Source organism: Alligator sinensis, unplaced genomic scaffold (genome assembly GCF_000455745.1).
Source record: "Alligator sinensis unplaced genomic scaffold, ASM45574v1 scaffold778_1, whole genome shotgun sequence".
NCBI lineage: Eukaryota > Metazoa > Chordata > Crocodylia > Alligatoridae > Alligator > Alligator sinensis.
In genome coordinates, this window is record NW_005842946.1 from 437,398 (window position 1) to 460,065 (window position 22,668).

Genomic DNA, 22,668 nt, shown 5'->3' on the forward strand with positions numbered 1-22,668 from the left:
TGGTAGGATGAATCAGGATCAGATGCAGTGAGGTAGCTGTGGGGGAGGGTAGGAGCAGTCAGTCAGTTAGGAAGTGATCCAGTGCAGGTGTGGTGTCAGGTGGTGCAGCAGGGAATCTCCCTCTCTCCTGAGAGGGGACAGCAGCAGCAACAATGGCAGCAGCAGCAGCAGTGATGGTAGGAGCTATCCAGTTCAGCCACTCAGGGTGTGCTTCTGGTGAAAGTGGAGGTGAAGGTGAGAGTGGCTTGCCAAGGCAGCTGGGGCAGGCAAGGTTCCTTTAGGCTCCGGCAATGATGGTGGGGAGGGGCCTACAGGCAGTGCAGGCTCCCTCCCCAGGCTGGCCCCCAACCCCGGCTTGGCAGCGGGCTGCGCAGCAGACTGGAAGAGGGGTGCAGAAGCTGGGGTGCGGTGCTGGGGTGTGGGCCCCTCCCGAGGGGGTAGCATTGTGCAGCAGAGGACCCCCCCCTTGTGGGGTGGGAGCAGCAACAGCAGAAGCAGCCACTCAAGGCAGGAAGGGATGCAGCCAACTTACTCCAAAAGCTCTGAGACCAAGCCATCAACTACTAGTAGACAGAGGCAGGAAAGGGCCTAGCCATCTTCTCCCCAGAAGCTCCTGAGACCAAGCTTACAGCAACGAGCCACAGCAGCTGCAGCCTGGGCTGCCTCCTGCCCCCAGTGCAATCAAGCTCTGGGCCCTAGAAAGCAGCCCAGCTGGGCTGCCTCTCACCCCCGGCACGTTCTAACGGGGCCCCAAGATGCAGCCCAACTGGGCTGCCTGCCACCCCAGTGTGATATAGTGCTGGGGATGGGAAGTCAGCCCAGCTGGTCTGACTTCTCACCCCAGCAAAACTCAAAATGGCATCAAAACAGCCTTTCTATTTCGACAGAACGGAACATAACAGCTGTTTCGACTTGAAATGAAATTCAATACGAAACACTGTTTCCTCGAACCATTGAAACTCAAGGCGAAACGGAATGGTGCCGTTTCGCACAGCACTACATGTCAGCTGTAGTAATAGATGGATTGCAACCCCTGTGCTAAGGGAAGTACCATGACTTAAGAAACTGTGGCCCTTCCAGGCGGCATGCCAGCCAGCTTGATTAGCTGTGTTGGTGTGTTTCCTGCAGAAAGGCAACGTCCAGCCTTTTCTGGCACAGAAAATCAAAGCATTCCATCCACTTCACAGGGTCCCTGCAGCCATTCGTATCAAGAGAACCAAAGGTTGTGGTAGCCATGTGTGAAGGATGTAGAAGCGGGGACAGGCAAAGCCAAAAAAACCCCCAAAAAACACAGAGATAGAAACAGCGGAGAGGACAAACATACAGGACATGGAAAACCCACGCCTACAACTCCCCAGCTGGTGCTTCTTGTACAACAAGCACTCAAGATCATCTGCAAGCTTGCTAAGGTGATAACTATAATGCTGCATCCCTAGATTAGAGTACAGCGCCGCTGATGTGAGCTTAGTGGACACCACAAATGTCTCAGGTTCTGGGAACCATTTACATATATGCTGTGCACCCCTCCAGTGGTGCTTGGTTTGGTTTAGAAACTCAGTGAGGCATTCAACACAGTAACCAGCACAGGGAGGTTCCTCAGAAGCAGGAACAGGTTCCGCCTCTGGGGTGGGGATGCTCCCTATTGAGAGGGGCACCTTAGCTGAATCAGGGGACACTGCCTCCTGAGGGAGGGCTTCTGTCAACTCGTCCTGAGAGGCAGAATCAAAGTACGACTCTGAGGAGGAGGAGCTGTACGCATCAGGTACTGGGTGCTGTTGAGCCCCTGAAGGAGCACTTGACCCCTCACCAGGACTCTTGGCATCAGGCCCTGTAGGAGCAGTGTCACCTGAGAGGTCCTGTGGGGGGACATCAGTCCCTGATCTCTTGGGTGGGGCACTCTCCTGGGCCGGGCACTCTTGCTCCTAGAGCCTCTTGCTCCCAAAAGATCCAACCTACATGTTGACCTTGTCAGGCTCAAGGATCTGCGAGGTGGAGGGAGGGCTGCCGGACTCCCCTACCACCTCCCCTACCCCCAAGTCACCCCTGAGCACTACAGGGTCTGGCAGGGATGCCAAGGAAGCAGGAAGAGAAGGAGAGCTCTGCTCAGTAACTTCAGCTCCCCTCAAAGTGGTGGGGAGGTCTTGAGGGGATAAGGCCTTTTTAGAAGACCCCTTTTGGTGGAGGCTTACCCTTCTCAGCCGAAGAGGCCAAATCCTCCCCTCAGGGGAAAGGAAAGGGGAGGCGGGGTGCGGGTCCATCGCCACAGAGCTAGCTGACTCCAACGAAGCGAGGAGTGACTGGGAGGAAGGCCCTTCCCCACCACCCAATGGAGATGCTGCACTAGAGGTGGATGAGCCACCACAGGAGGCTCTGCTGTGGCTGGCTTCTTCTTCAGGCACTGGGTAGCCAGGTGGGACCTGCTACTGTTGGCTACAAAGGACCAGTTCTCGAGATCATCATAAATTCTAGTTTATTGGACGGGATGGGAAGTTACTGATGAAATCATAAATGCAAACTTTGAGTTTTGAGTGGTACTGGTCATCTTAGTACACACACACACACACACAGTCATTCAAACCCATGTCATTTAAACCTGTGTAGTATAGTGCATAGTAGCTGCTGTAGTGATCGTCAGAGCAATGGTGTCAATATATCTACCTATCGGAGGCCCTGGAGTCTGCTGTCGATGGTCAGCTGCCTTCAAGGCGATGTCTTCTCCAGAAGGGGGCCGCCTACTTGTCCTTCTGTCTCAGTAGGTCAGGTGCTGGATGAGAGGGTGCCACTGAGGGGCATGCTTCACTGCCTTTTATCTCTTTCTGGTAGACTTGTGTGATCCCACAACATCATTTTGACTGCCCAATCCGGAGGTCGCTGTCCCACATGGGTATTGAGTAGTGCATGACAGCTGTTAGTCACAGCCACTGGGGGTTTCACCCAATGGTGTAGTTTTGGGAGTCAGTTTGTGATTTTGATTAATTAGAGCAATGGTATTGTTAAGGGTTGCAAGAGTAGTCAATAGGGTGGGTACTCTGTCCCAGGAATCAGTTCCTTGGCTTGATTAGCCTAAAATGGCTTATAGAGTAGAGTTTTGTAATGGTAAGTTCATTTGGCTAGGCTATTGTCATTTAATTCCTACTGATCACCATGCATACTTGCATTCACTCAAGGGGGACCAGCCCAATGTAGAAAATTGTATCACTTCACAATTACAATTTCAACACAGTTTTTAACAATGGTCCAGGGTGTAACTTCATTATACAGGGAGTACATTCCTTAAGGGTTTAAAAGCATAAAATATAAAATACAAAATACCACAGTAATGATGAGACAGGTGAAATATAAAAATGCACTGTGTATATAAAAATACAATGTGAGGTAGTGAGGATCAAAGGCTACTGGGGACAGTAAATGAGTTAGGTTAGCACTAGGATATATTTACAGACTTTGAAGTGGATATTTTAGTTCTTTTGGGTTTTTTAGTGACACTGAGCTTAATTGATATGTAGATGTAGTTTCTAGGTTTCTCCTACAGAAAGCCATTTCAGCTTTCTGGCTGCTCTGAGCCTTGCCACACCCATGCAATGAGTGTGCTAGGTCTCTGCCAATATTTAGAAGGAAAAAGAAATGCACAAAATGGGTGGGAGGGGGTGCAGGCAAGAAGGGGCTTCTGTTATATCAATGTCCAGAATGGAAATGTACAAAGGGGGCTTTCTGCTACACTACCACAGCAAAAACATGAGATGTCCCGAATAGTGAGATAGATCTTATAACGCTGCCCATCAAATAGTAAGGACATGGACTGGGGCAAACCTTGACCCTCCCTGTTGAGAATCATAAACAGCTACTTTTTAAAGGATAGGACATGCCAGAGCTCAGAGACCTTGTTGCCAAGTAGCAGTCTACGGACTGGCCCTGTAACCATGCCACAAGGGTGCAGGTGGTTAGTGAGGTCGTCATCCAAGAGAAATGGAGGCACATTTCAGGCTACCACACAAATGGCTGGTGTGTCCAGGATAGATGAAAGGCAAAAAACACCCCTGACAGACACACCTCATGCACTAAAGCAGGGGAGCTGAGGAAGATGATGGGGACTGACCTCACCCAGGCAGCATAGAGGACATGTTTGCAGCCTATAAGCATCCCTACAGCAGCAGCACACTCCTCCACTCCAGTGGAGGGAGAGGCATGAAGCCAAATGCCAAAGCTCTGGTCCAGAGGGGCTGAAACCTCAGCAGTGAACTGCTGGGAGCTGCCTTCAGCCATTCCATTAAAAATGGGGAGAGGGAGAGAGAGAAGGGGTGTGTGAATGGATTAATGGATGGATGGATGGATGGATGGATGGATGGATGGATGGATGGATGGATGGATGGATGGATGGATGGATGGATGGATGGATGGATGGATGGATGGATGGATGGATGGATGGATGGATGGATGGATGGATGGATGGATGGATGGATGGATGGATGGATGGATGGATGGATGGATGGATGGATGGATGGATGGATGGATGGATGGATGGATGGATGGATGGATGGATGGATGCTAGTCAGCCTCAAGGAGCTGAGAGGTGAGGGAGGGCCATCAGAGTCCACCACCACTTCCCCCACCCCCAGGTCATCCCTGAGCACTACAGGGTCTGGGGGGGATGCCAAGAAGACAGGCAGAGAGGGGGGTCCTGCTCTCTAACCTCAGCTCCCCTCAAAGTGGTGGGGAGGTCCTGAGGTGACAACGAGACCTTTTTAGAAGTTCCCTTTTTTCTAGGACTTGCCCTTCCCAGCCAGAGGGACAAAATCCTCCCCAGAGGGAGGAAAAAAAGGTGGGGTTGGGTCCACCAACACAGAGCTAGCTGACTCCAATGAAGCAGGGAGCAGCTGGGAGGAAAGCCTTTCCCCACTACCCAAGAGAGCTGCTGCACCAGAGGTGGATGAGCCACCATTGGGCACAGCCACAGGAAGCTCCGCTGCATCCATCTTTTTCCTCGGGCACTGGGTAGCCAGGTGGGACCTGCTACTGTTGGCTACAAAGGACCAGTTCTCGAGATCATCATAAATTCTAGTTTATTGGACGGGATGGGAAGTTACTGATGAAATCATAAATGCAAACTTTGAGTTTTGAGTGGTACTGGTCATCTTAGTACACACACACACACACACAGTCATTCAAACCCATGTCATTTAAACCTGTGTAGTATAGTGCATAGTAGCTGCTGTAGTGATCGTCAGAGCAATGGTGTCAATATATCTACCTATCGGAGGCCCTGGAGTCTGCTGTCGATGGTCAGCTGCCTTCAAGGCGATGTCTTCTCCAGAAGGGGGCCGCCTACTTGTCCTTCTGTCTCAGTAGGTCAGGTGCTGGATGAGAGGGTGCCACTGAGGGGCATGCTTCACTGCCTTTTATCTCTTTCTGGTAGACTTGTGTGATCCCACAACATCATTTTGACTGCCCAATCCGGAGGTCGCTGTCCCACATGGGTATTGAGTAGTGCATGACAGCTGTTAGTCACAGCCACTGGGGGTTTCACCCAATGGTGTAGTTTTGGGAGTCAGTTTGTGATTTTGATTAATTAGAGCAATGGTATTGTTAAGGGTTGCAAGAGTAGTCAATAGGGTGGGTACTCTGTCCCAGGAATCAGTTCCTTGGCTTGATTAGCCTAAAATGGCTTATAGAGTAGAGTTTTGTAATGGTAAGTTCATTTGGCTAGGCTATTGTCATTTAATTCCTACTGATCACCATGCATACTTGCATTCACTCAAGGGGGACCAGCCCAATGTAGAAAATTGTATCACTTCACAATTACAATTTCAACACAGTTTTTAACAATGGTCCAGGGTGTAACTTCATTATACAGGGAGTACATTCCTTAAGGGTTTAAAAGCATAAAATATAAAATACAAAATACCACAGTAATGATGAGACAGGTGAAATATAAAAATGCACTGTGTATATAAAAATACAATGTGAGGTAGTGAGGATCAAAGGCTACTGGGGACAGTAAATGAGTTAGGTTAGCACTAGGATATATTTACAGACTTTGAAGTGGATATTTTAGTTCTTTTGGGTTTTTTAGTGACACTGAGCTTAATTGATATGTAGATGTAGTTTCTAGGTTTCTCCTACAGAAAGCCATTTCAGCTTTCTGGCTGCTCTGAGCCTTGCCACACCCATGCAATGAGTGTGCTAGGTCTCTGCCAATATTTAGAAGGAAAAAGAAATGCACAAAATGGGTGGGAGGGGGTGCAGGCAAGAAGGGGCTTCTGTTATATCAATGTCCAGAATGGAAATGTACAAAGGGGGCTTTCTGCTACACTACCACAGCAAAAACATGAGATGTCCCGAATAGTGAGATAGATCTTATAACGCTGCCCATCAAATAGTAAGGACATGGACTGGGGCAAACCTTGACCCTCCCTGTTGAGAATCATAAACAGCTACTTTTTAAAGGATAGGACATGCCAGAGCTCAGAGACCTTGTTGCCAAGTAGCAGTCTACGGACTGGCCCTGTAACCATGCCACAAGGGTGCAGGTGGTTAGTGAGGTCGTCATCCAAGAGAAATGGAGGCACATTTCAGGCTACCACACAAATGGCTGGTGTGTCCAGGATAGATGAAAGGCAAAAAACACCCCTGACAGACACACCTCATGCACTAAAGCAGGGGAGCTGAGGAAGATGATGGGGACTGACCTCACCCAGGCAGCATAGAGGACATGTTTGCAGCCTATAAGCATCCCTACAGCAGCAGCACACTCCTCCACTCCAGTGGAGGGAGAGGCATGAAGCCAAATGCCAAAGCTCTGGTCCAGAGGGGCTGAAACCTCAGCAGTGAACTGCTGGGAGCTGCCTTCAGCCATTCCATTAAAAATGGGGAGAGGGAGAGAGAGAAGGGGTGTGTGAATGGATTAATGGATGGATGGATGGATGGATGGATGGATGGATGGATGGATGAATGGACGGCTTGCGTGGCAGAGGGTTGTATGGGGCTTATATGGGATAGGCGTGGATGGATGGAGGGAGGGAGGGGGGATGGAGCAATGGGAAGATGAATGGATGGAAGGATGGATGATGGATGGATGGCTGGAGAAGTGATGTGGGGATGGATTAATGGATGGATGAATGGATAAGTTGAATGGGATAGGGATGGATGGATGGATGGATAGGATTGTATGGGATGGGGTGGATGTGTAGGTGAATGGATGAATACAGGGTTGTGTGGGATAGAGAGAGAGAGAGAGACAAAGAGGATGGATGGATGGATGGATGGATGGATGGTGTATGGGTTGGATGAGGAGATGGCATGGAGGAGTACATCAGTAGAAGCTGTACACGGATGGATGGATGGATGGATGGAGAACAAGGGTATGCGAGGATGGATGGATAAAGCAGGTTGTATGGGATAGGGATAGATGGATGGATGGATGGAATGGGGATGGGTGGTTGGATAGATCTAAAATGTAGATGGAGGGATGGGTGGGTAAATCAGCGGCAGCCACTCTCCTCTGGTTCCCATGGTGATGCTTTTCCTGTCTTGTGGGGGAGTTCTGTGAGGCTTCTGCACCACTCTGGCCCCAACCCATTGTCCCCACCCTAGGCAAACCAGTTGGAATTGGGAGCACCATAGCCACAGCCCATAGCAATCCTGTCCTGAAACCAGTATTGCCCATGGGACAGGGGCATTGGGCCCAGGGGGGGCACTACAAGGCTTGGGGAGGAATGTGGGACTGGAGGTAGGGAGGAGAGAGGACCCTCATGAAAGGCAGCTGTCAATCATCCTTTAGGGGTGTAAGAAGTGCTGCTGGTACCCTGTATAACAGCCCTAAATCAGGGTGGTGAGATCAGGGGGCACTGGGCCCTGTACAGACCCCCCTCCCAAGGATGAGCTCAAGGGGCACCAGGTGCCGTACAGACCCCCCAGGCTGAGATCAGGGGGCATTGGGTGCTGTACAGATCCCCTAGGCTGAGATTGGGCATGGCAGGAAAAGTACAGACCACCCTGGGCTGGGATTGGGGGAAGTCAGGCAGGGTGTTTAGATGCTCAGTGAAGTTTATTGCTAGACAAGGAGCCCTACATGTGTTTCCTTGCACACCACAGACACGCGTGCACACACACACACCCACACACACATACAAACACTGGACGTCACACATGCATACCATCCCCCCGACCCCACACCACACACGCACAGCGCACCACAAACATGCACACACATCTCACCACACAAACACTACACATGCACATATAGACACACATACACATCACACACACATGCACCATGCAGCATGCAACACATATGCATACCTGCAAACCATATGTATCACACACCTCGTGCACACACACCACACCACACCCATACATGCATGCACTTTGTGCACACCACACATATAGACACCACACATGATGCAGCATACACACCCATAACACACTCATACACACACACACACACACACACACACACACACACACACACATACACACACACACTTTTTACCATATTTCCTTGCATACCATATTTCCTTGCGACCCGCACATCACGACAAGAGACATGCTTGGGTGGGATGGGCTTCACCTTTCCCCCAAAGGTAAGCGTGCATTCTCTTCTAGGCTGGCGGATCTCCTCCAGTGGGCTTTAAGCTAGGCTCATCGGGGGACGGGGAAGATGAGGGCGGAAGAAGCCTTGAACCAAAAAACCAAGAGACACCCACAAGAACAGCCCAGGCTAGACCGACGACGAGCAGAACAAATACCCAGGTAAGCAACAGGGGCCTGGGAGTACTGAGATTAGGGGGCCAGTGCACACATCTTCAGGAGGCCTCAAATGCCTCTACACAAACGCTCGTAGTATGGGGAACAAGCAGGAGGAACTTGCCCTCCTGCTAGCTGACACCAAGCCAGACATAGTGGGGCTCATGGACACATGGTGAGACTCAACACACGACTGGGCGGTGAATATCAAGGGCTATAGGCTGTATAGGAGGGACAGGACAGGGAGGAAAGGTGGGGGAGTGGCGCTCTACATCAAGGAGGAATACGCATCCTCATCTAGTAGCACAAGGTCAGATGAGAAGCACACTGAAGTGCTCTGGGTTAGAATACAAGGAAGTTGAGGGGAAAGGGACTTAACAGTGGGGGTCTTCTACAGGCCACCCAACCAAGGGGAAGAGCTAGACTGGGAATTCTTAAGTTGGCTCATGGAAGTAGTTAGGTCAAAAGATGTGGTCATCATAGGTGACCTGAACTTTCCAGACATCTGCTGGGAAGAGCAGTCAGGCAGGTCTGACCGCTCATGTAGGTTCCTAGCCAAGATACAGGACCTCCATCTAACCCAGGAGGTGCATAGTCCCACCAGGAGAGATGCCTTGTAGGATTGGATCTGGTGCTGGCCACAGGCGACGACCTCATGTGGGTTTCAACACTGACAAGTGTAAGGTGCTGCACCTGGGGAGGAAGACCTACAGGCTGGGGAACTCCCTTCTTGTCAGTGCAGCAAGACCTACAGGCTGTGGAACTCCCTTCTTGTCAGTGCAGAGGCAGAAAAGGATCTTGGAGTCATTATTGATGCCAAAATGAACATGGGCTGACAGTGTGCGGACGTGGTCAGGAAGGCCAACCGTACCTTGTCATGCATCCACAGATGCATCTCAAACAAGTCCAAAGAGGTGATCCTCCCCCTCTATGCGGCACTGGTCAGGTCGCAGTTGGAGTACTGCGTCCAGTTCTGGGCGTTGCAGTTCAGGAGGGATGTGGACAACATTGAGAGGGTCCAGAGGAGGGCCACTCGCATGATCAGGGGACAGCAGGGCAGGCCCTACGAGGAGAGGCTAAGGGACCTGAACCTGTTCAGCCTCCACAAGAGAAGGCTGAGGGGGGATCTAGTGGCCTGTTACAAACTAGTCAGGGGGGACCAGTAGGCTTTGGGGGAGTCCCTGTTCCCCCGAGCACTACCAGGAGTGACTAGAAATAACGGTCACAAGCTGGCAGAGGGTAGATTCAAGCTAGATATCAGGAAGCGCTACTTCACTGTCAGGGCGGCTAGGATCTGGAACCAACTTCCAAGAGAAGTGGTGCTGGCTCCTACCCTGGGCATCTTTAAGAGGAGGCTAGATGAACACCTTGCTGGGGTCATTTGACCCCAGTGCTCTTTCCTGCCATGGCAGGGGTCGGACTTAATGATCTGCTCAGGTCCCTTCCGACCCTACGAACTATGAAACCAGCCCCGCCCCCCAAATAAGACCTACCCCTTTGTTTTTGCAAGGCAAAATGTAGAAAGGAAAGATGTTCTCAGAGTCTGAGCTGACTGTGGTTCATGGATCATCCTTAGACTCCAGGAGATAGCCTGGAGAAGGCAGCAAGGACTTCCTTGTGAGGCAGGACAGCACCAAAGTGAAGGCCCAGCCTCTGGCAAAAGCAGTATCTAAACTTCTCCTCCTTTACCATAAATAGCTTGTTATATATGATAACTTACAGTAAGTAATCAAGAGATCTTTCCATCCCACAAGGCTCATCAGGATACTACAAGTGTCTTTTGGCCTCTCACTTTCCCTCAGCCAGCTCAGCCAAGAGCTATGGCCTCCCCAGCAGTGTGGAGAGGGTTAACACTGGACTCCACCCACTTAGTGACCCCAGGAAGAAGGGGGAAGCCATCTTGGCAGCCATTGGAGCACAGCTTCTTCATACTCCTATTGCACTGAAGAGAAACCTGCTTCTCTGCCTAAAACATAAGCCTTCATTTCGGAGGCAATGTAACGGCTGCCAGGAGCACTGTAATGGCTGCCAAGGTGCTATAATGATTGCCAGGGGGCACTGTAATGGTTGCCAGCAGCACTGTAATGGTTACCAGTGGTTGTGTAATGGTTGCTGGGGGTGCTGTAATGGCTGCCAGAGGCTCTGTAATGGGTGCCGGTGCTGCAATGGTTGCCAGGGGTATTGCAATGGCTGAGAGGTCAGGCAATGAGGACCAGCCAGTTAGGTCCCAGGGGTTGGGTGAGGCTCTGGGCACCTTAGTTTGCTTCTGCCCCATGTAATCTGCCAGCTCCCAAACCATGAGTGGGTCTTATTTGAGGGGACAAGGTGTGTGTGCTATGCAAGGAAATATGGTATATCATGATGAAGACTGAGCGTGCTCAGTGGTGACCATGATGGTGGGAAGGACTAGTTTCCATCTGGAGTCATAGATTCAGATGGATGGATGGAGGGAGGGAGGGATGGATAGATGGATGAACAGACAGACAGATGGATGGACAGATGAATGGACAGACAGAGTGTGTGTATGAGGACAGAGATAGAGAGGTCTGTGGGGACAGACAGACCGAGGGATAGATAGGGATGGATGGATGCATGGGTGGACACGTGTTGGCTACAAAGGACCAACTCACAGGTGTCAGAGCCCATTAAGTAAATGCCTATGGCACAGTGGAAAATTCCAGCGCAGTGGAAAAACCCTGCCAAGCCTAACGACTACATTTGTTTATGAGGACAGAGATAGAGAGGTCTGTGGGGACAGACAGACCGAGGGATAGATAGGGATGGATGGATGCATGGGTGGACACGTGTTGGCTACAAAGGACCAACTCACAGGTGTCAGAGCCCATTAAGTAAATGCCTATGGCACAGTGGAAAATTCCAGCGCAGTGGAAAAACCCTGCCAAGCCTAACGACTACATTTGTTTAAATTTCACAAAAGCAGTGGAAAACCCCTGCCAAGCCTAACGACTACATTTGTTTAAATTTCACAAGCCCTTGTAATTGGCTAATCATGCGCGCCAAAATGCGTGCCACCCATTGGTCGGTTACAAATTATTCCCACTTGGCAACTAGCAATTGGTCTGTTAACTATTTAAAAGTACAAGCAGCTTCCGCCCAAGTCAGAGAACTCCGCACACATCCTGGAGTAAACTTGGCGGACTGATCATCCACCAACGACTCCCCGTCACCGACCTCCCTGATGTACCCCCCCTCCCTGTCTGCTTGATAAGTCATTTACGGAACGTCTCGTCTTGTCTCAAGAGCCCTCACTACGTTTGTAACCGTAACCAAAGTCAGCTTCCTTCCTGCGCTGCGCACGTCGGTGGCGTAAGTAAACAATCTATTTTACCAATACGCATCTGTGCCTAATTCCACTCCACTTGCCGAAATACCCACCTGACGCTCCGGGCTCCCGGCCATAGCCTGGCAAGCCGGTCGTACAAGACAACAGGATCATCATAAAATTCTAGTTTATTAGATGGATGCAAAAGTCAGATCATAAACCTTGGGGCTGATCCCCTCAAACACACACACATTCATGCACACACTCACAGTAGCTAGTTATGAACACTAAGCACCGGTGTCAAGATATACCTACCCCCAAGTGCTGGAGTCCGCTGTCGATGGCCAGTCGAAGTTTCTTTCAGTGCAATGTTGCTTCAGAAGGGGGTCGCTGGCTGGTCCTTCTGGCTCAGCAGACAGGGTGCTGGTCAGGTCAAAGAGGGTGCCATTGGGAGTCATTCTTCGCTGCCTTTTATCCCTCTCTGGCAGACTTTGATGACTACCCAATTTTTGGGCTTACCCAATCCAGAGGTCATTGATCTCATGGGATGTCCCACTTGGTGGTTGCTGGATGGCATCTGTCAGCCCCAGGGGTCATGTCCGTAGGTACGTGCAGTCTTGGGAGTCCATCGATGAAGTTTGCTTAATTCACTGCTGTGATAAATAGGGCTCTGGGGACAGTTGATCCGGGGGGGAGGGGTGGTATTCAGTCCCAAGAGTCAAGTCTTCGGCATTGATTAGTTCAAACTGGGGCTTCTGTACCTTTAACAGCGAAGTTTCAGGGAGTTCCCAGCTCTGTATTGATCCTTTCCTCTCTTTAGTCTGTGGTTTCGTGGGTGTTAATTGCCACACTTGTTACCCTGTCTAGCTACTGTATTACGCAATCAATCAAGATTCATTCAGGGACCCACTCCATACAGAGAAGCCCTGGTTTGATTCCCGCCCTTGTTAACATTGTTACATGGTACAACTTACTTTTAAACTTAAAGTACATTTGTTACAAAGTTAAAAAGCATAGAATATAAAACATAAAAGGGTGAAATGCCATGGCTCATACAACAAATAGACCAAATACAATTGGGGCGGGCGGGGCGGACACATACTGATGCAGAATACTATTTTATACCCATAAAAGCATCTACAAACTATATTTTATTACAAGTACACCTTATATTCTATAAAACTAATAATAATATAATAAAAGAAGAAGAGGGAGGAAGAAAAGGTAGAAAAGAGAAAGCATCCCCAAAAGAGGGCAAATACTTCAAAAGGGGCTTTTTGCCATACGGACAGGCTTCGCATTGGAGGTGGGGGCAGGCAAAAAATGGTTTCTTGCTACACATGGGTGGATGAATGTTTGGATGGATAGACAGACAGACAGATGGATAGATAGAGTGTGTGTATGGAAACAGAGAAGGCTGTGGGGACAGAAAGGCAGATAGACAGCCAGACAGACAAGTGGAAAGAAAGAGCATGTGTATGGGGAGAGGTAAGCAGGCAGACAAACACATGAGCAGATGGATGGATGATGGACCGAGGGAGGAGGGGGCCATAGGTGGTAGACAACAAGCTAGCCCAGTCCCTGGGCCTCTTCCACCACCTCCACCTCGACTATGCTGGGTGAATCCCCCTGCCCCACCAGCTCTCCCTCCCCTGCTGAGCCCCTGCAGGAGGCAGGAAGGAACCATACACTCAGTCTCCACCAAGGCCTGAGAGAGCTGTTCCCCACTCTCCCAGGGGCATCTGGGCAATTAGCCGGTGTCTGCTACTAATGAGGCACTCAGGGATCAGCTCCCTCAGGCTGATGCAGGGCTACATACCCAGCCCCGTGGCTGCCAGAGACACTTCCCAGCCATCCTGGCATGCCAGCACCCTGCTCTGTCACACAGATTCCCCGTTCCAGGGTCTGCATGTGGTCTCCCCCACCAGCTTGGCAGCAGCAGGGGATTCCCAGGCCTTTCTTGCATGAGGACTCCCTCTCATGCACTGTCCCTTGCACGTTTCCACACTCCCTCACACGGCAAGCGAGTCCTGCACCCCTCCCTGCCTTGCACAGGAACAGCACAGGCTGTCCTCCCGCGCATGGTGAGTTTCCATCCCTTTCATGGAGCCACTGAAGTCCCCACTGCTTGTTTCATGGAAGCCTGAGATTCCTACCTTCTCTTGTGCAGGGATCCTGAGTCTTCCACCCTTCAGTGGCAGTGTGTGTCATAGGTGCTGGGAGCCATCCATCACCTTTATCTGTTTGTGGTGACTGAGAGCTTTGCACAGCAAGCCACAGTTTTGCACCACCCCTCACACAGGGACTGAGTGAATGAGGTTTCCATTGTCGCTTGCACAGTACCCTGCAGTTTTGCACTCTTTCTAACATAGGGATTCATGATTTCGTACCATCCTTTGCATGGTGACTCACAGGGTACACAGTGGCCCACAGTTTTGCACCATCCCTTCTCCAATGACCCAGATTTTTCTATTCTGCATCTCACAATGGCTCACTGGCTCTCACGGGGTTCTGCCATCCTTCATACAGACTCATGGGAAACAGGATTTCCCTTTGGTCATTGCACAGAGACTTACAGTTTCACACCATCCCTCACACAGTGACTCACAGGTGCAAGACTTTCCCATCAGTTGTCTCAAGGAGACCCACAGTTTTTCACCATCCTTTGCATGGTGACTTACAACTGACAAACCTACCTGTTATCTATTGTATGGAGAGCCTTGGTTCTGCACCATCTTTTGCACAATGATTCATGAGTGACAAGCTTCCCCATTGTCCTGACATGTGGAGGCTCAAGGTTTTTCACTGTCCCTCACACAGAGACTCCCAGTTTTGCACCACCCTTTTCATGGTGACTCATGAGCCACAGATTTCCATTGTCCATCACAGGGCTGCACAGTTTCATGCTGTCCTTCGCGCAGGAATTCATGATTTCATACTGTCCTTTGCATGGTGACCCGCAGGTGACAGCCGTTTCTATCATCCCTTGCACAAGGACTCAGAGGTCTCCCACCACCCCTCACACGCCCCCACATGGATGAAGACATCTGCTGGGGTCTTGTTGGAACAGGTAAGCCCCCAACAGCTCTTATCTCTGGCCCCAAGCTCAGCTGATACTGCAGCCTTACCCTCCCCCTCACCACCGGGGCACATAGGGAGCCCTCCTACTACCCCCCCTATAGGACAGAACCTGGAGCTGGGCACACTAGGAGGGGGTAGGGGGTAAGTCCAAGGAGGTGATACTCCAAGCCCCCCCCCCAGCTATGGCAAGGACTTGGTGAGGTGAGGTGAGGTGAGGTGAGGCACTGACAGGGGACTTTGAGGCAAGTGAGGCTGCCCAGTGCTCCCCAGTAAGGGAACTAGAGATCAACAGGAACCATCAACTGGAAGTGCAGTATTTCCCTAGAACCTGGGGGGAGGCCTGCCCACTTTGGCTGTCTGAGGGGGACTGGAGTGGGGAGGGTTGGTGGTCTCTGAGAATGCAAATGCCTGGTGAGTGGTGTCAGATGCCTGCATTTTCTTTGTGTTTGGTTTGGAAGGGGGAATGTCTGGGGTCTGTGTGTGTCTCTGATGCCTGGGTTCTCTGTGTGAGCATGTGTGGCCTGGACTCCTGGTTTCCACATGTGGGTCTTGGATGCCTGAGTTCTTTGAGAGTGGGGGGTGAGGAGGAAGGGGTCAGACACCTGGGTATTTATCTGTTTGTGGGTCTGTGTGCACACACACATGACCTGGACATCTGGGTTCCATGCAGGGGCAGGGGGCACAGGTGGATGCTGTGATTCTGTATGTCTGTTTCCTGGGCATCTGGGTTCTGTGTGAGGAGTCAGGGGAAGGGAGGGGGGCAGTTCCCAGACACCTGGGTTGTGTGTGTCTCAGACACCTGGGTTGTGTAGAGGAGGGAGGTTGTGGGGTGGGGATTGAGTTGGATGCCTGGGTTTTGGATGTGTGAATGTGTGTTTGTGTGTGGGGGGATGGATGGATGGATCAGTAGAAGGGTTATGGGAATGGATGGATGGATGGATGGAATAACTGTATGGGAATGGGTGGAGGGATGGACATAGTATAGTTCAGATGGTGTATCATATGTGCTGTATTATGCAGACTATCTACAGTGTAGCAAACTATACATGGTCTCCATACAACATACAACTACATAGGGGATGTATATAGGACACTACATACATAGTACAGTCACAGAAGCTGACCTGCGGCACACATATCCTGTGTTACCTGTATCCCCAGGTGCTCAGCACAGGGGTCTTGAAAATAGAGGCTGGGGGGACTCAAACTACTGGCTGGCTGAGAACAGGGTTAACCCTTGACTGGCCACACTGCCACCTGACCCTCACTCACCAACACACCTGGCATATGGACCAGAGTCTCAGCCCTCCCATCCCCCTGCCACCATTCAGATGCCTCTGGGATGCCACCCTCACCAGGTATGTATCTGGAGCCAAGTCAGAGCAGGGAAGAGGTGAGGCTTCACTTGTGACCATGCCTGCCAAAAAGGTTGGCTGGCACTAGCATGCAGTGTATATACAGTGTATATGGGCTGTATCAGTAATTTATAGCTATAGCTACACCAAATCTATCTATCTATCTATCTATCTATCCAAACCCCATGCAGCCTGCCAGCCATCTACCCACCTACCTCCTACCTACCTACCTATATAATGGTTCAAATATTCAAACAGTCTATAGCTGAAATGGCCTATGGTACAGAGTACAGCATGTAGTACAGTGCATAGCACATAGTATATATAAGTCAGTGTATCTTTGAAGCAAAGTGGTTTTAGATAGATAGATAGATAGATAGATAGATAGATAGATAGATAGATAGATTATATGGGAAAGGAACTATAGATGAATGGCTGGCTGGATGGAGAGACAGAGAAATAGAAGACATATATAGGGTGACTATACTTTCTGGTGTGGCCAGGACAGTCCCAAATTTTGGAAGTCAGTCCCGGCCAGCCAGTGAAAATTAAAATGAGCATCCTGGGTGCAGGGCATGGGACAGGAAAGTGTAGCAGCACAAGCTGTGAAATAGGAAGCCCTAGTAGACAGCAAAATTATCCTAAAATAGGTTAGCTTGATTAGTGGAATGACTATTAAAAAGGGGAGATGATTGTTAATACCTATGAAGTAAAGAACAATGGGTCATTAATGGGCCTGAACAGCAATACCAGAGCTGTACCATGCTGCCTCACCCCATCTCTGCCTGCAGCAGTGCAGCTCACTTGAGTGACGGGGGGCAGTGTCCTTGATTTCATATTACTCCATATGGTCACCCTAGGTATATGGGAAGGGATGGAAGGATGGACAGAAGGGCAGGCAGGAAGGCAGGCAGATTAGATAGATAGACAGACAGGCAGAAGGCGAATATAGTGACAGATGCATGAGTAGGGGATGGATGCATGACTAGGGGAATGATGGGATAAATGGATGGAAGGGTGGGGGAATGGATGGATGGGGGAGTGTGTGGGAATGAATGCATGGATGGATTTGAGAATCAGAAATGAATGGGGAACATGTATGGGGAGGGATGTCTGGAGAGATGGAGGAAGGGATGAGGGAATGGATGGAGGAAGGGAGTAATGGGGAATGAGTACATGGATGGATGTGGGGAGTGTATGGGAATGAATGGACAGATGGATTAGAGAATGGGGGAAGGGTTGGGGCATGTGTATGGGGATGAATGGATGGGAGGAGTGTATGGGAATGAATGGATGGATATTTGGAGAATGGGGGAATGCTTGGGGGACATGTATGGGGAAGGATGCTGGATCCACAGATTTCTGGACAGCCCATTTCCCTGTAGCTGAGACCCCTATGGCAGCCCCTTTTGGATCTTACACCTGCCTTCTTCCCCCAGTGCCCAACCTGGGCAGGGAAACAGAGGCAGGCATCATGATACTTCTGTACACAACATTATAAACCCAGTGGCCCCATAGTCCATCCCGTGGGGCCATCAGGCCTCTCTTCTGAGCATGATGCATCTGGGCACAGTGCAGATACAAGGAAGCATGGGAACCTTTCCTGGGGTCATCAGGACCTAAGTCAGAAATATGGGACCTATAGACATACTCTAGGGAGCCTCTGAGATTACTTATCACAGTATGCCTTGAAGTGGAGGCCTCCTAGGGCCTTGCTATCCCAGGCTGGACCCTGTTTCCATATCACTCCCCATCACATATCCTCCCGTTTTTCTACCCCACAGGCTCCCAGGGACATAAAGACATATCCTAGACATGTGGCAGCCACTAGGGGGCTGCAGAGAGCACCTATACCAGCATGCCTTGCAGTTGATGCCCCACAGGGCTTTGCTAGTCCTGGACAGGTTGTCTATATGGTATCACTCCCTATTTCATGCCCTTCTTTCCTCCACTTCGACTCTGAGGCTTTCAGAGGCCTACTATGCTAGGCATATGATAGCCACTAGAGGGCTCCAGAGAGCACCTATCCTAGGAAGCCTTGTAGTAGAGGTCCTCCAGCATCTTGCTAGCCCTAGATGGGTAGTCTCTATGGTATCAATCCCCATTTCACATTCTCCTTTTCTCAACCCCACCAGGCTTTCAGGGGCCTAAAGATGAATGCTACACATTTGAGACTAGGGCAGGGGCAGGCAAAATACAGCCTACAGGCCAGATCCAGCCTGCCAGGCAATTTCATCTGGCCCGTAGGCGCCCACCAACTAATTGTATCCCACCCAGCTTGTGCAATTAGGAGGCTTCAAAGAGCACCCATCCCAACACATCTTGCAGTGAAGGCACCCCAAGTCCTTGCTAGCCCTGGAAAGGTCCTCTCTATGTTATCACCTCTGACCTTTTCTCCACTATGCAGGCTCTCAGGGACATATACTAGACATGCAGCAGCCACTAATGGGCTGCAGAGAGTAGCCATCCCACCCTGCCTTGCAGTGGAGGTCCTTCAAGGCCTTTTTAGCCTTGAATGCATCCTTCCTATGGTATCTCACACCACCTTTCCTCCATTATGCTCCCCTCCAGGCTCCATCAGGGCCCCATGAGTGCAGAGAACCACACCATCCACCCAGACTTCATCCTCCTGGGGCTGTCAACCCATCCAGGGCAGAGGAAGCTCCTCTTCTCCCTCTTCCTGGTCATGTATGTGGTGGCAGTGATGGGCAATCTGCTCATTGCCCTCCTCATCCACTGGGATCCCCGGCTGCATGAGGCACCCATGTACTTCTTCCTCAGCCACCTGTCACTGGTGGATGCCGCCTTCACCTCGGTGACAGTGCCCAAGATGTTGGCCAACCTAGTGGCTGACAACAAGGCCATCTCCTACGCTGGCTGCTTGGCCCAGATGTACTTCTTCTTTGCCTTCGGGGTCACAGACAGTTTTCTGCTGGCTGGCATGGCTTATGACTGCTACGTGGCCATCCGGGACGCCTTAAGATACACAGCAGTGATGAAACGTGGACTGTGTATGGGGCTGGTAGCTGGGTCATGGATCGTGTCCCACCTCCACTCCTTGCTCCACATTGTGCTCATGTCCCGTCTCTCCTTCTGTGCCTCACGGGAGATCCCCCACTTCTTCTGTGACCACCAGCCTGTCCTGGCACTGTCCTGCTCCTCCACCCACCTCATCGAGATGCTCATCTTCACTGAGGGTGCCTTGGTGGTCCTCAGCCCCTTTCTCTTCGTCCTGGCTTCCTACCTCCTCATCTTAGCCACTGTGCTCCAGCTGAAGGCTGGCACAAGGCACTGTCCACCTGCGGGGCTCACCTGGCTGTGGTCACTCTCTTCTATGGCACCATCACTGGGGTCTACTTCCAGCCCACAGCCTGCTACTCGGCTGCCAAGGGCCACATGGCCACACTGATGTACACTATTGTCACGCCCATGCTCAACCCTTTCATCTACAGCCTCCGCAACAACGATGTTCAGGGAGCTCTGCAGAGGGTGGTGGGACAAAAGGTGGAGGCATGTTAACTCCAGGGCTGACTGGACTGGGGAGGGCTTTGCACCCCCTTAGCCTTGGCCTAGTCACCCTTGACCTATCCAACAGGCCTCGCTCAACCCAGGGGAAGAGGTCTTTGCCAGGCTACATCCTCGAAGTAGAGGATTCTGGGGGGTGGGAATGGTGAGGAAGGGGCCCAGCCCTGTACAGTTGGGTATAGCACCTAAGTAGCTGCCCATGAGGCATATTAAGCTTAAAGAAATGAAATGATGACTCTAACAAGAGAGATTTGAGTCACTTGTCACATCAGATGAAGAAGGTGGAAACATTGACTCTAACCTTAAATTTATCTTAATCCTAACCCAGACCCTAACTCTTACTTTCCCTCACATACAACACCTAATCCTCAACCTAAATCTAACCCCAAATCCTAACACCTCAACCTAACCCTAACCCTCACACTAAACCTAACCCTAATCCCAATCCTAACCATCACTGTAACCATAACCTGAATCCCAAATTTTAACCCCAACCCCAAAACTAATCCAATCTCTAGCCCTACCTCTAATATGAACCCTAACCCTACACCTAACCTTCACCCAACACTAATCCTAGAACTAACCCAACCCTAAACCTTAATCCCAACCCCAAACCTACCACTAACATTAACCCTAACCCTACTCTACACCTCACCCAACCCTAACCTCAACTTCAATCTTAAACCTACCCCTACCCCAGCCCTAATACTTTCCCAAACTTAACACTAACCCTAACACTAACCTCAAACCGAAAACCAACATTAATTCTATCCTACCCCTAAAGCTCACCATTATTCTCACACAACCATAACACTACCCCAAATCTTAACCCCAAACCTACCCCTACCCCTAACCTACCCCTAACTCTACTTCTACACCAACCCCTAACCTTGTTCCTACCCCTATGACCCCAAACATAATCCTAAACCTATGCTCACTTAACCATCATCCTCACCCAGTCCTAACCCTACTACTAACTCTAACCCCAACCCCAAAACTAACTCTAATACTAAACATACCCCTACCCCTAACCTGTGCCATAATACTCATTCAACACTAACCTCAACCCCAACCCCAAACCTAACCCTACACCTACCACTACCCTACCCCTAAGCCTCACCCTCACCTTCACTCTCACCCTACCCCAACCTCAGCCCTCACTCTAACCATAACCTAAACCAAACACTAACCCCAACACTAAGCCCATCCATTAAATAATGACCAAAAGCCATCCAATCTGAATGATCTCATAAGTTGCTGGTAGCCAATCAGTAACAAGCATGTCACAAGTGGCATGGGCAACCAATGTGTGTGTCAGGCCAGGCCTGGGCACCAAATTAAAAGGGGGCCTCAGCTCTGTCCCACAGGGTTGGGTGCAGGAATCTGGGCCCCTTTTCCTCCTGACTACCACCCTGATCCTATCTCCCTCCCCCAGTCCCACCCTGTGGTACCCATGTTGTTGTCTTAATGACTTGGGGGATCAGGACCGAGGGACAAACTTCCCATGAGAAGGGAGAAAAGAATGACTTCCTGGTTTGCCACTTGTCAAGAGACTGAAACAGGTGTGTCTATCTTACAGAAGGTCCCTGGGGTCAGAGGAGTTTCTATGAAGATGGGTCACATAATAGGGCTGCCTACCCTCTGGGATTGGCCAGGAGTCTGCCGGAATCTAACCCCTTAAGGAGACGATCCTCCAAGCCCAAAGGGAGGTAATCCCAACTACGATCAAAGGGGGCAAGAGGGCGCAAAAGCCCCCATGGCTCACCAAAAGCATACGGGAACATCTCCTAGCTAAAAGGGAGGCGTACACCCAATGGAAGGGAGGAGCCATCACCAGGGAGGACTATACCTCGGTTGCTTGGGGCTGCAGGGGGGCAGTCAGGAAGGGCAAGGCAGAGATGGAACTGGGACTAGCAACCCTCATGACGGACAACAAGTCCTTTTTTAAATACATAGGGGGCAAAAAGAAGGTACCGGGTAACATGGAACCTCTGCAAGACACACTAGGAAATCTGGTTGTCAAACCAGACAACAAGGCTAACCTATTTAAGGATTTCTTTGCCTCCATTTTCCTCAACAGGGACCAGATCAGCCTGTCTGCCGGGACCCCCTTAGGCCCCAGGGGAGGTGCACCCAGGCCTAGAGTCAGTGAGAATATAGTCAGGGAAATTCTGGAGGGACTGGATGTATCTAAATCATCTGGTCCTGACGTTCTCCACCCCAGAGTGCTGAGGGAATTAGCAGAGGTCATTGTGGGACTCCTGGCATGGCTTTACGAGCGCTCATGGTGCTCTGGTGTGGTGCCAGAGGACTGGAAAAGGGCCAATGTGGTTCCCATTTTCAAAAAAGGGAGGAAGGAGGACCCAGGGAACTATAGGCCAGTTAGTCTTACCTCAATCCTGGGTAAGCTTTTTGAGAGACTTATCCTGGCGCATGTCCACGAGGGGCCAGCAGGGGAGATTATGCTTAGGGGCAACCAACATGAGTTGTCAGACCAGCCTGGTGGTCTTCTATAACCAGGTCACAAAATCCTTAGATGCAGAGGTAGCATTGGACGTAGTCTTTCTGGACTTCAGGAAGGCTTTCGACACTGTCTCTCACCCCATTCTCATAAAAAAACTAGGGGACTGTGGCGTTGACACCTACACAGTCAAATGGGTCGCTAACTGGCTGGAGGGCCGC

The 22,668-nt window shown here is 50.6% G+C and overlaps 1 protein-coding gene across 1 annotated transcript in view; it reads left to right on the forward strand.

Moving 5' to 3' along the window:
• The first annotated feature begins 15,046 nt into the window (after window positions 1-15,046).
• LOC102367824 (olfactory receptor 1K1-like) overlaps window positions 15,047-22,668 on the forward strand; it is a 12,666-nt gene continuing 5,044 nt past the window's right edge. The window contains 3 exon segments of the mRNA XM_014526038.1: window positions 15,047-15,095; window positions 19,033-19,730; window positions 19,733-19,950. Coding sequence (XP_014381524.1) covers window positions 19,049-19,730; window positions 19,733-19,950 — 900 coding nt within the window. The 5' untranslated portion in view covers window positions 15,047-15,095; window positions 19,033-19,048.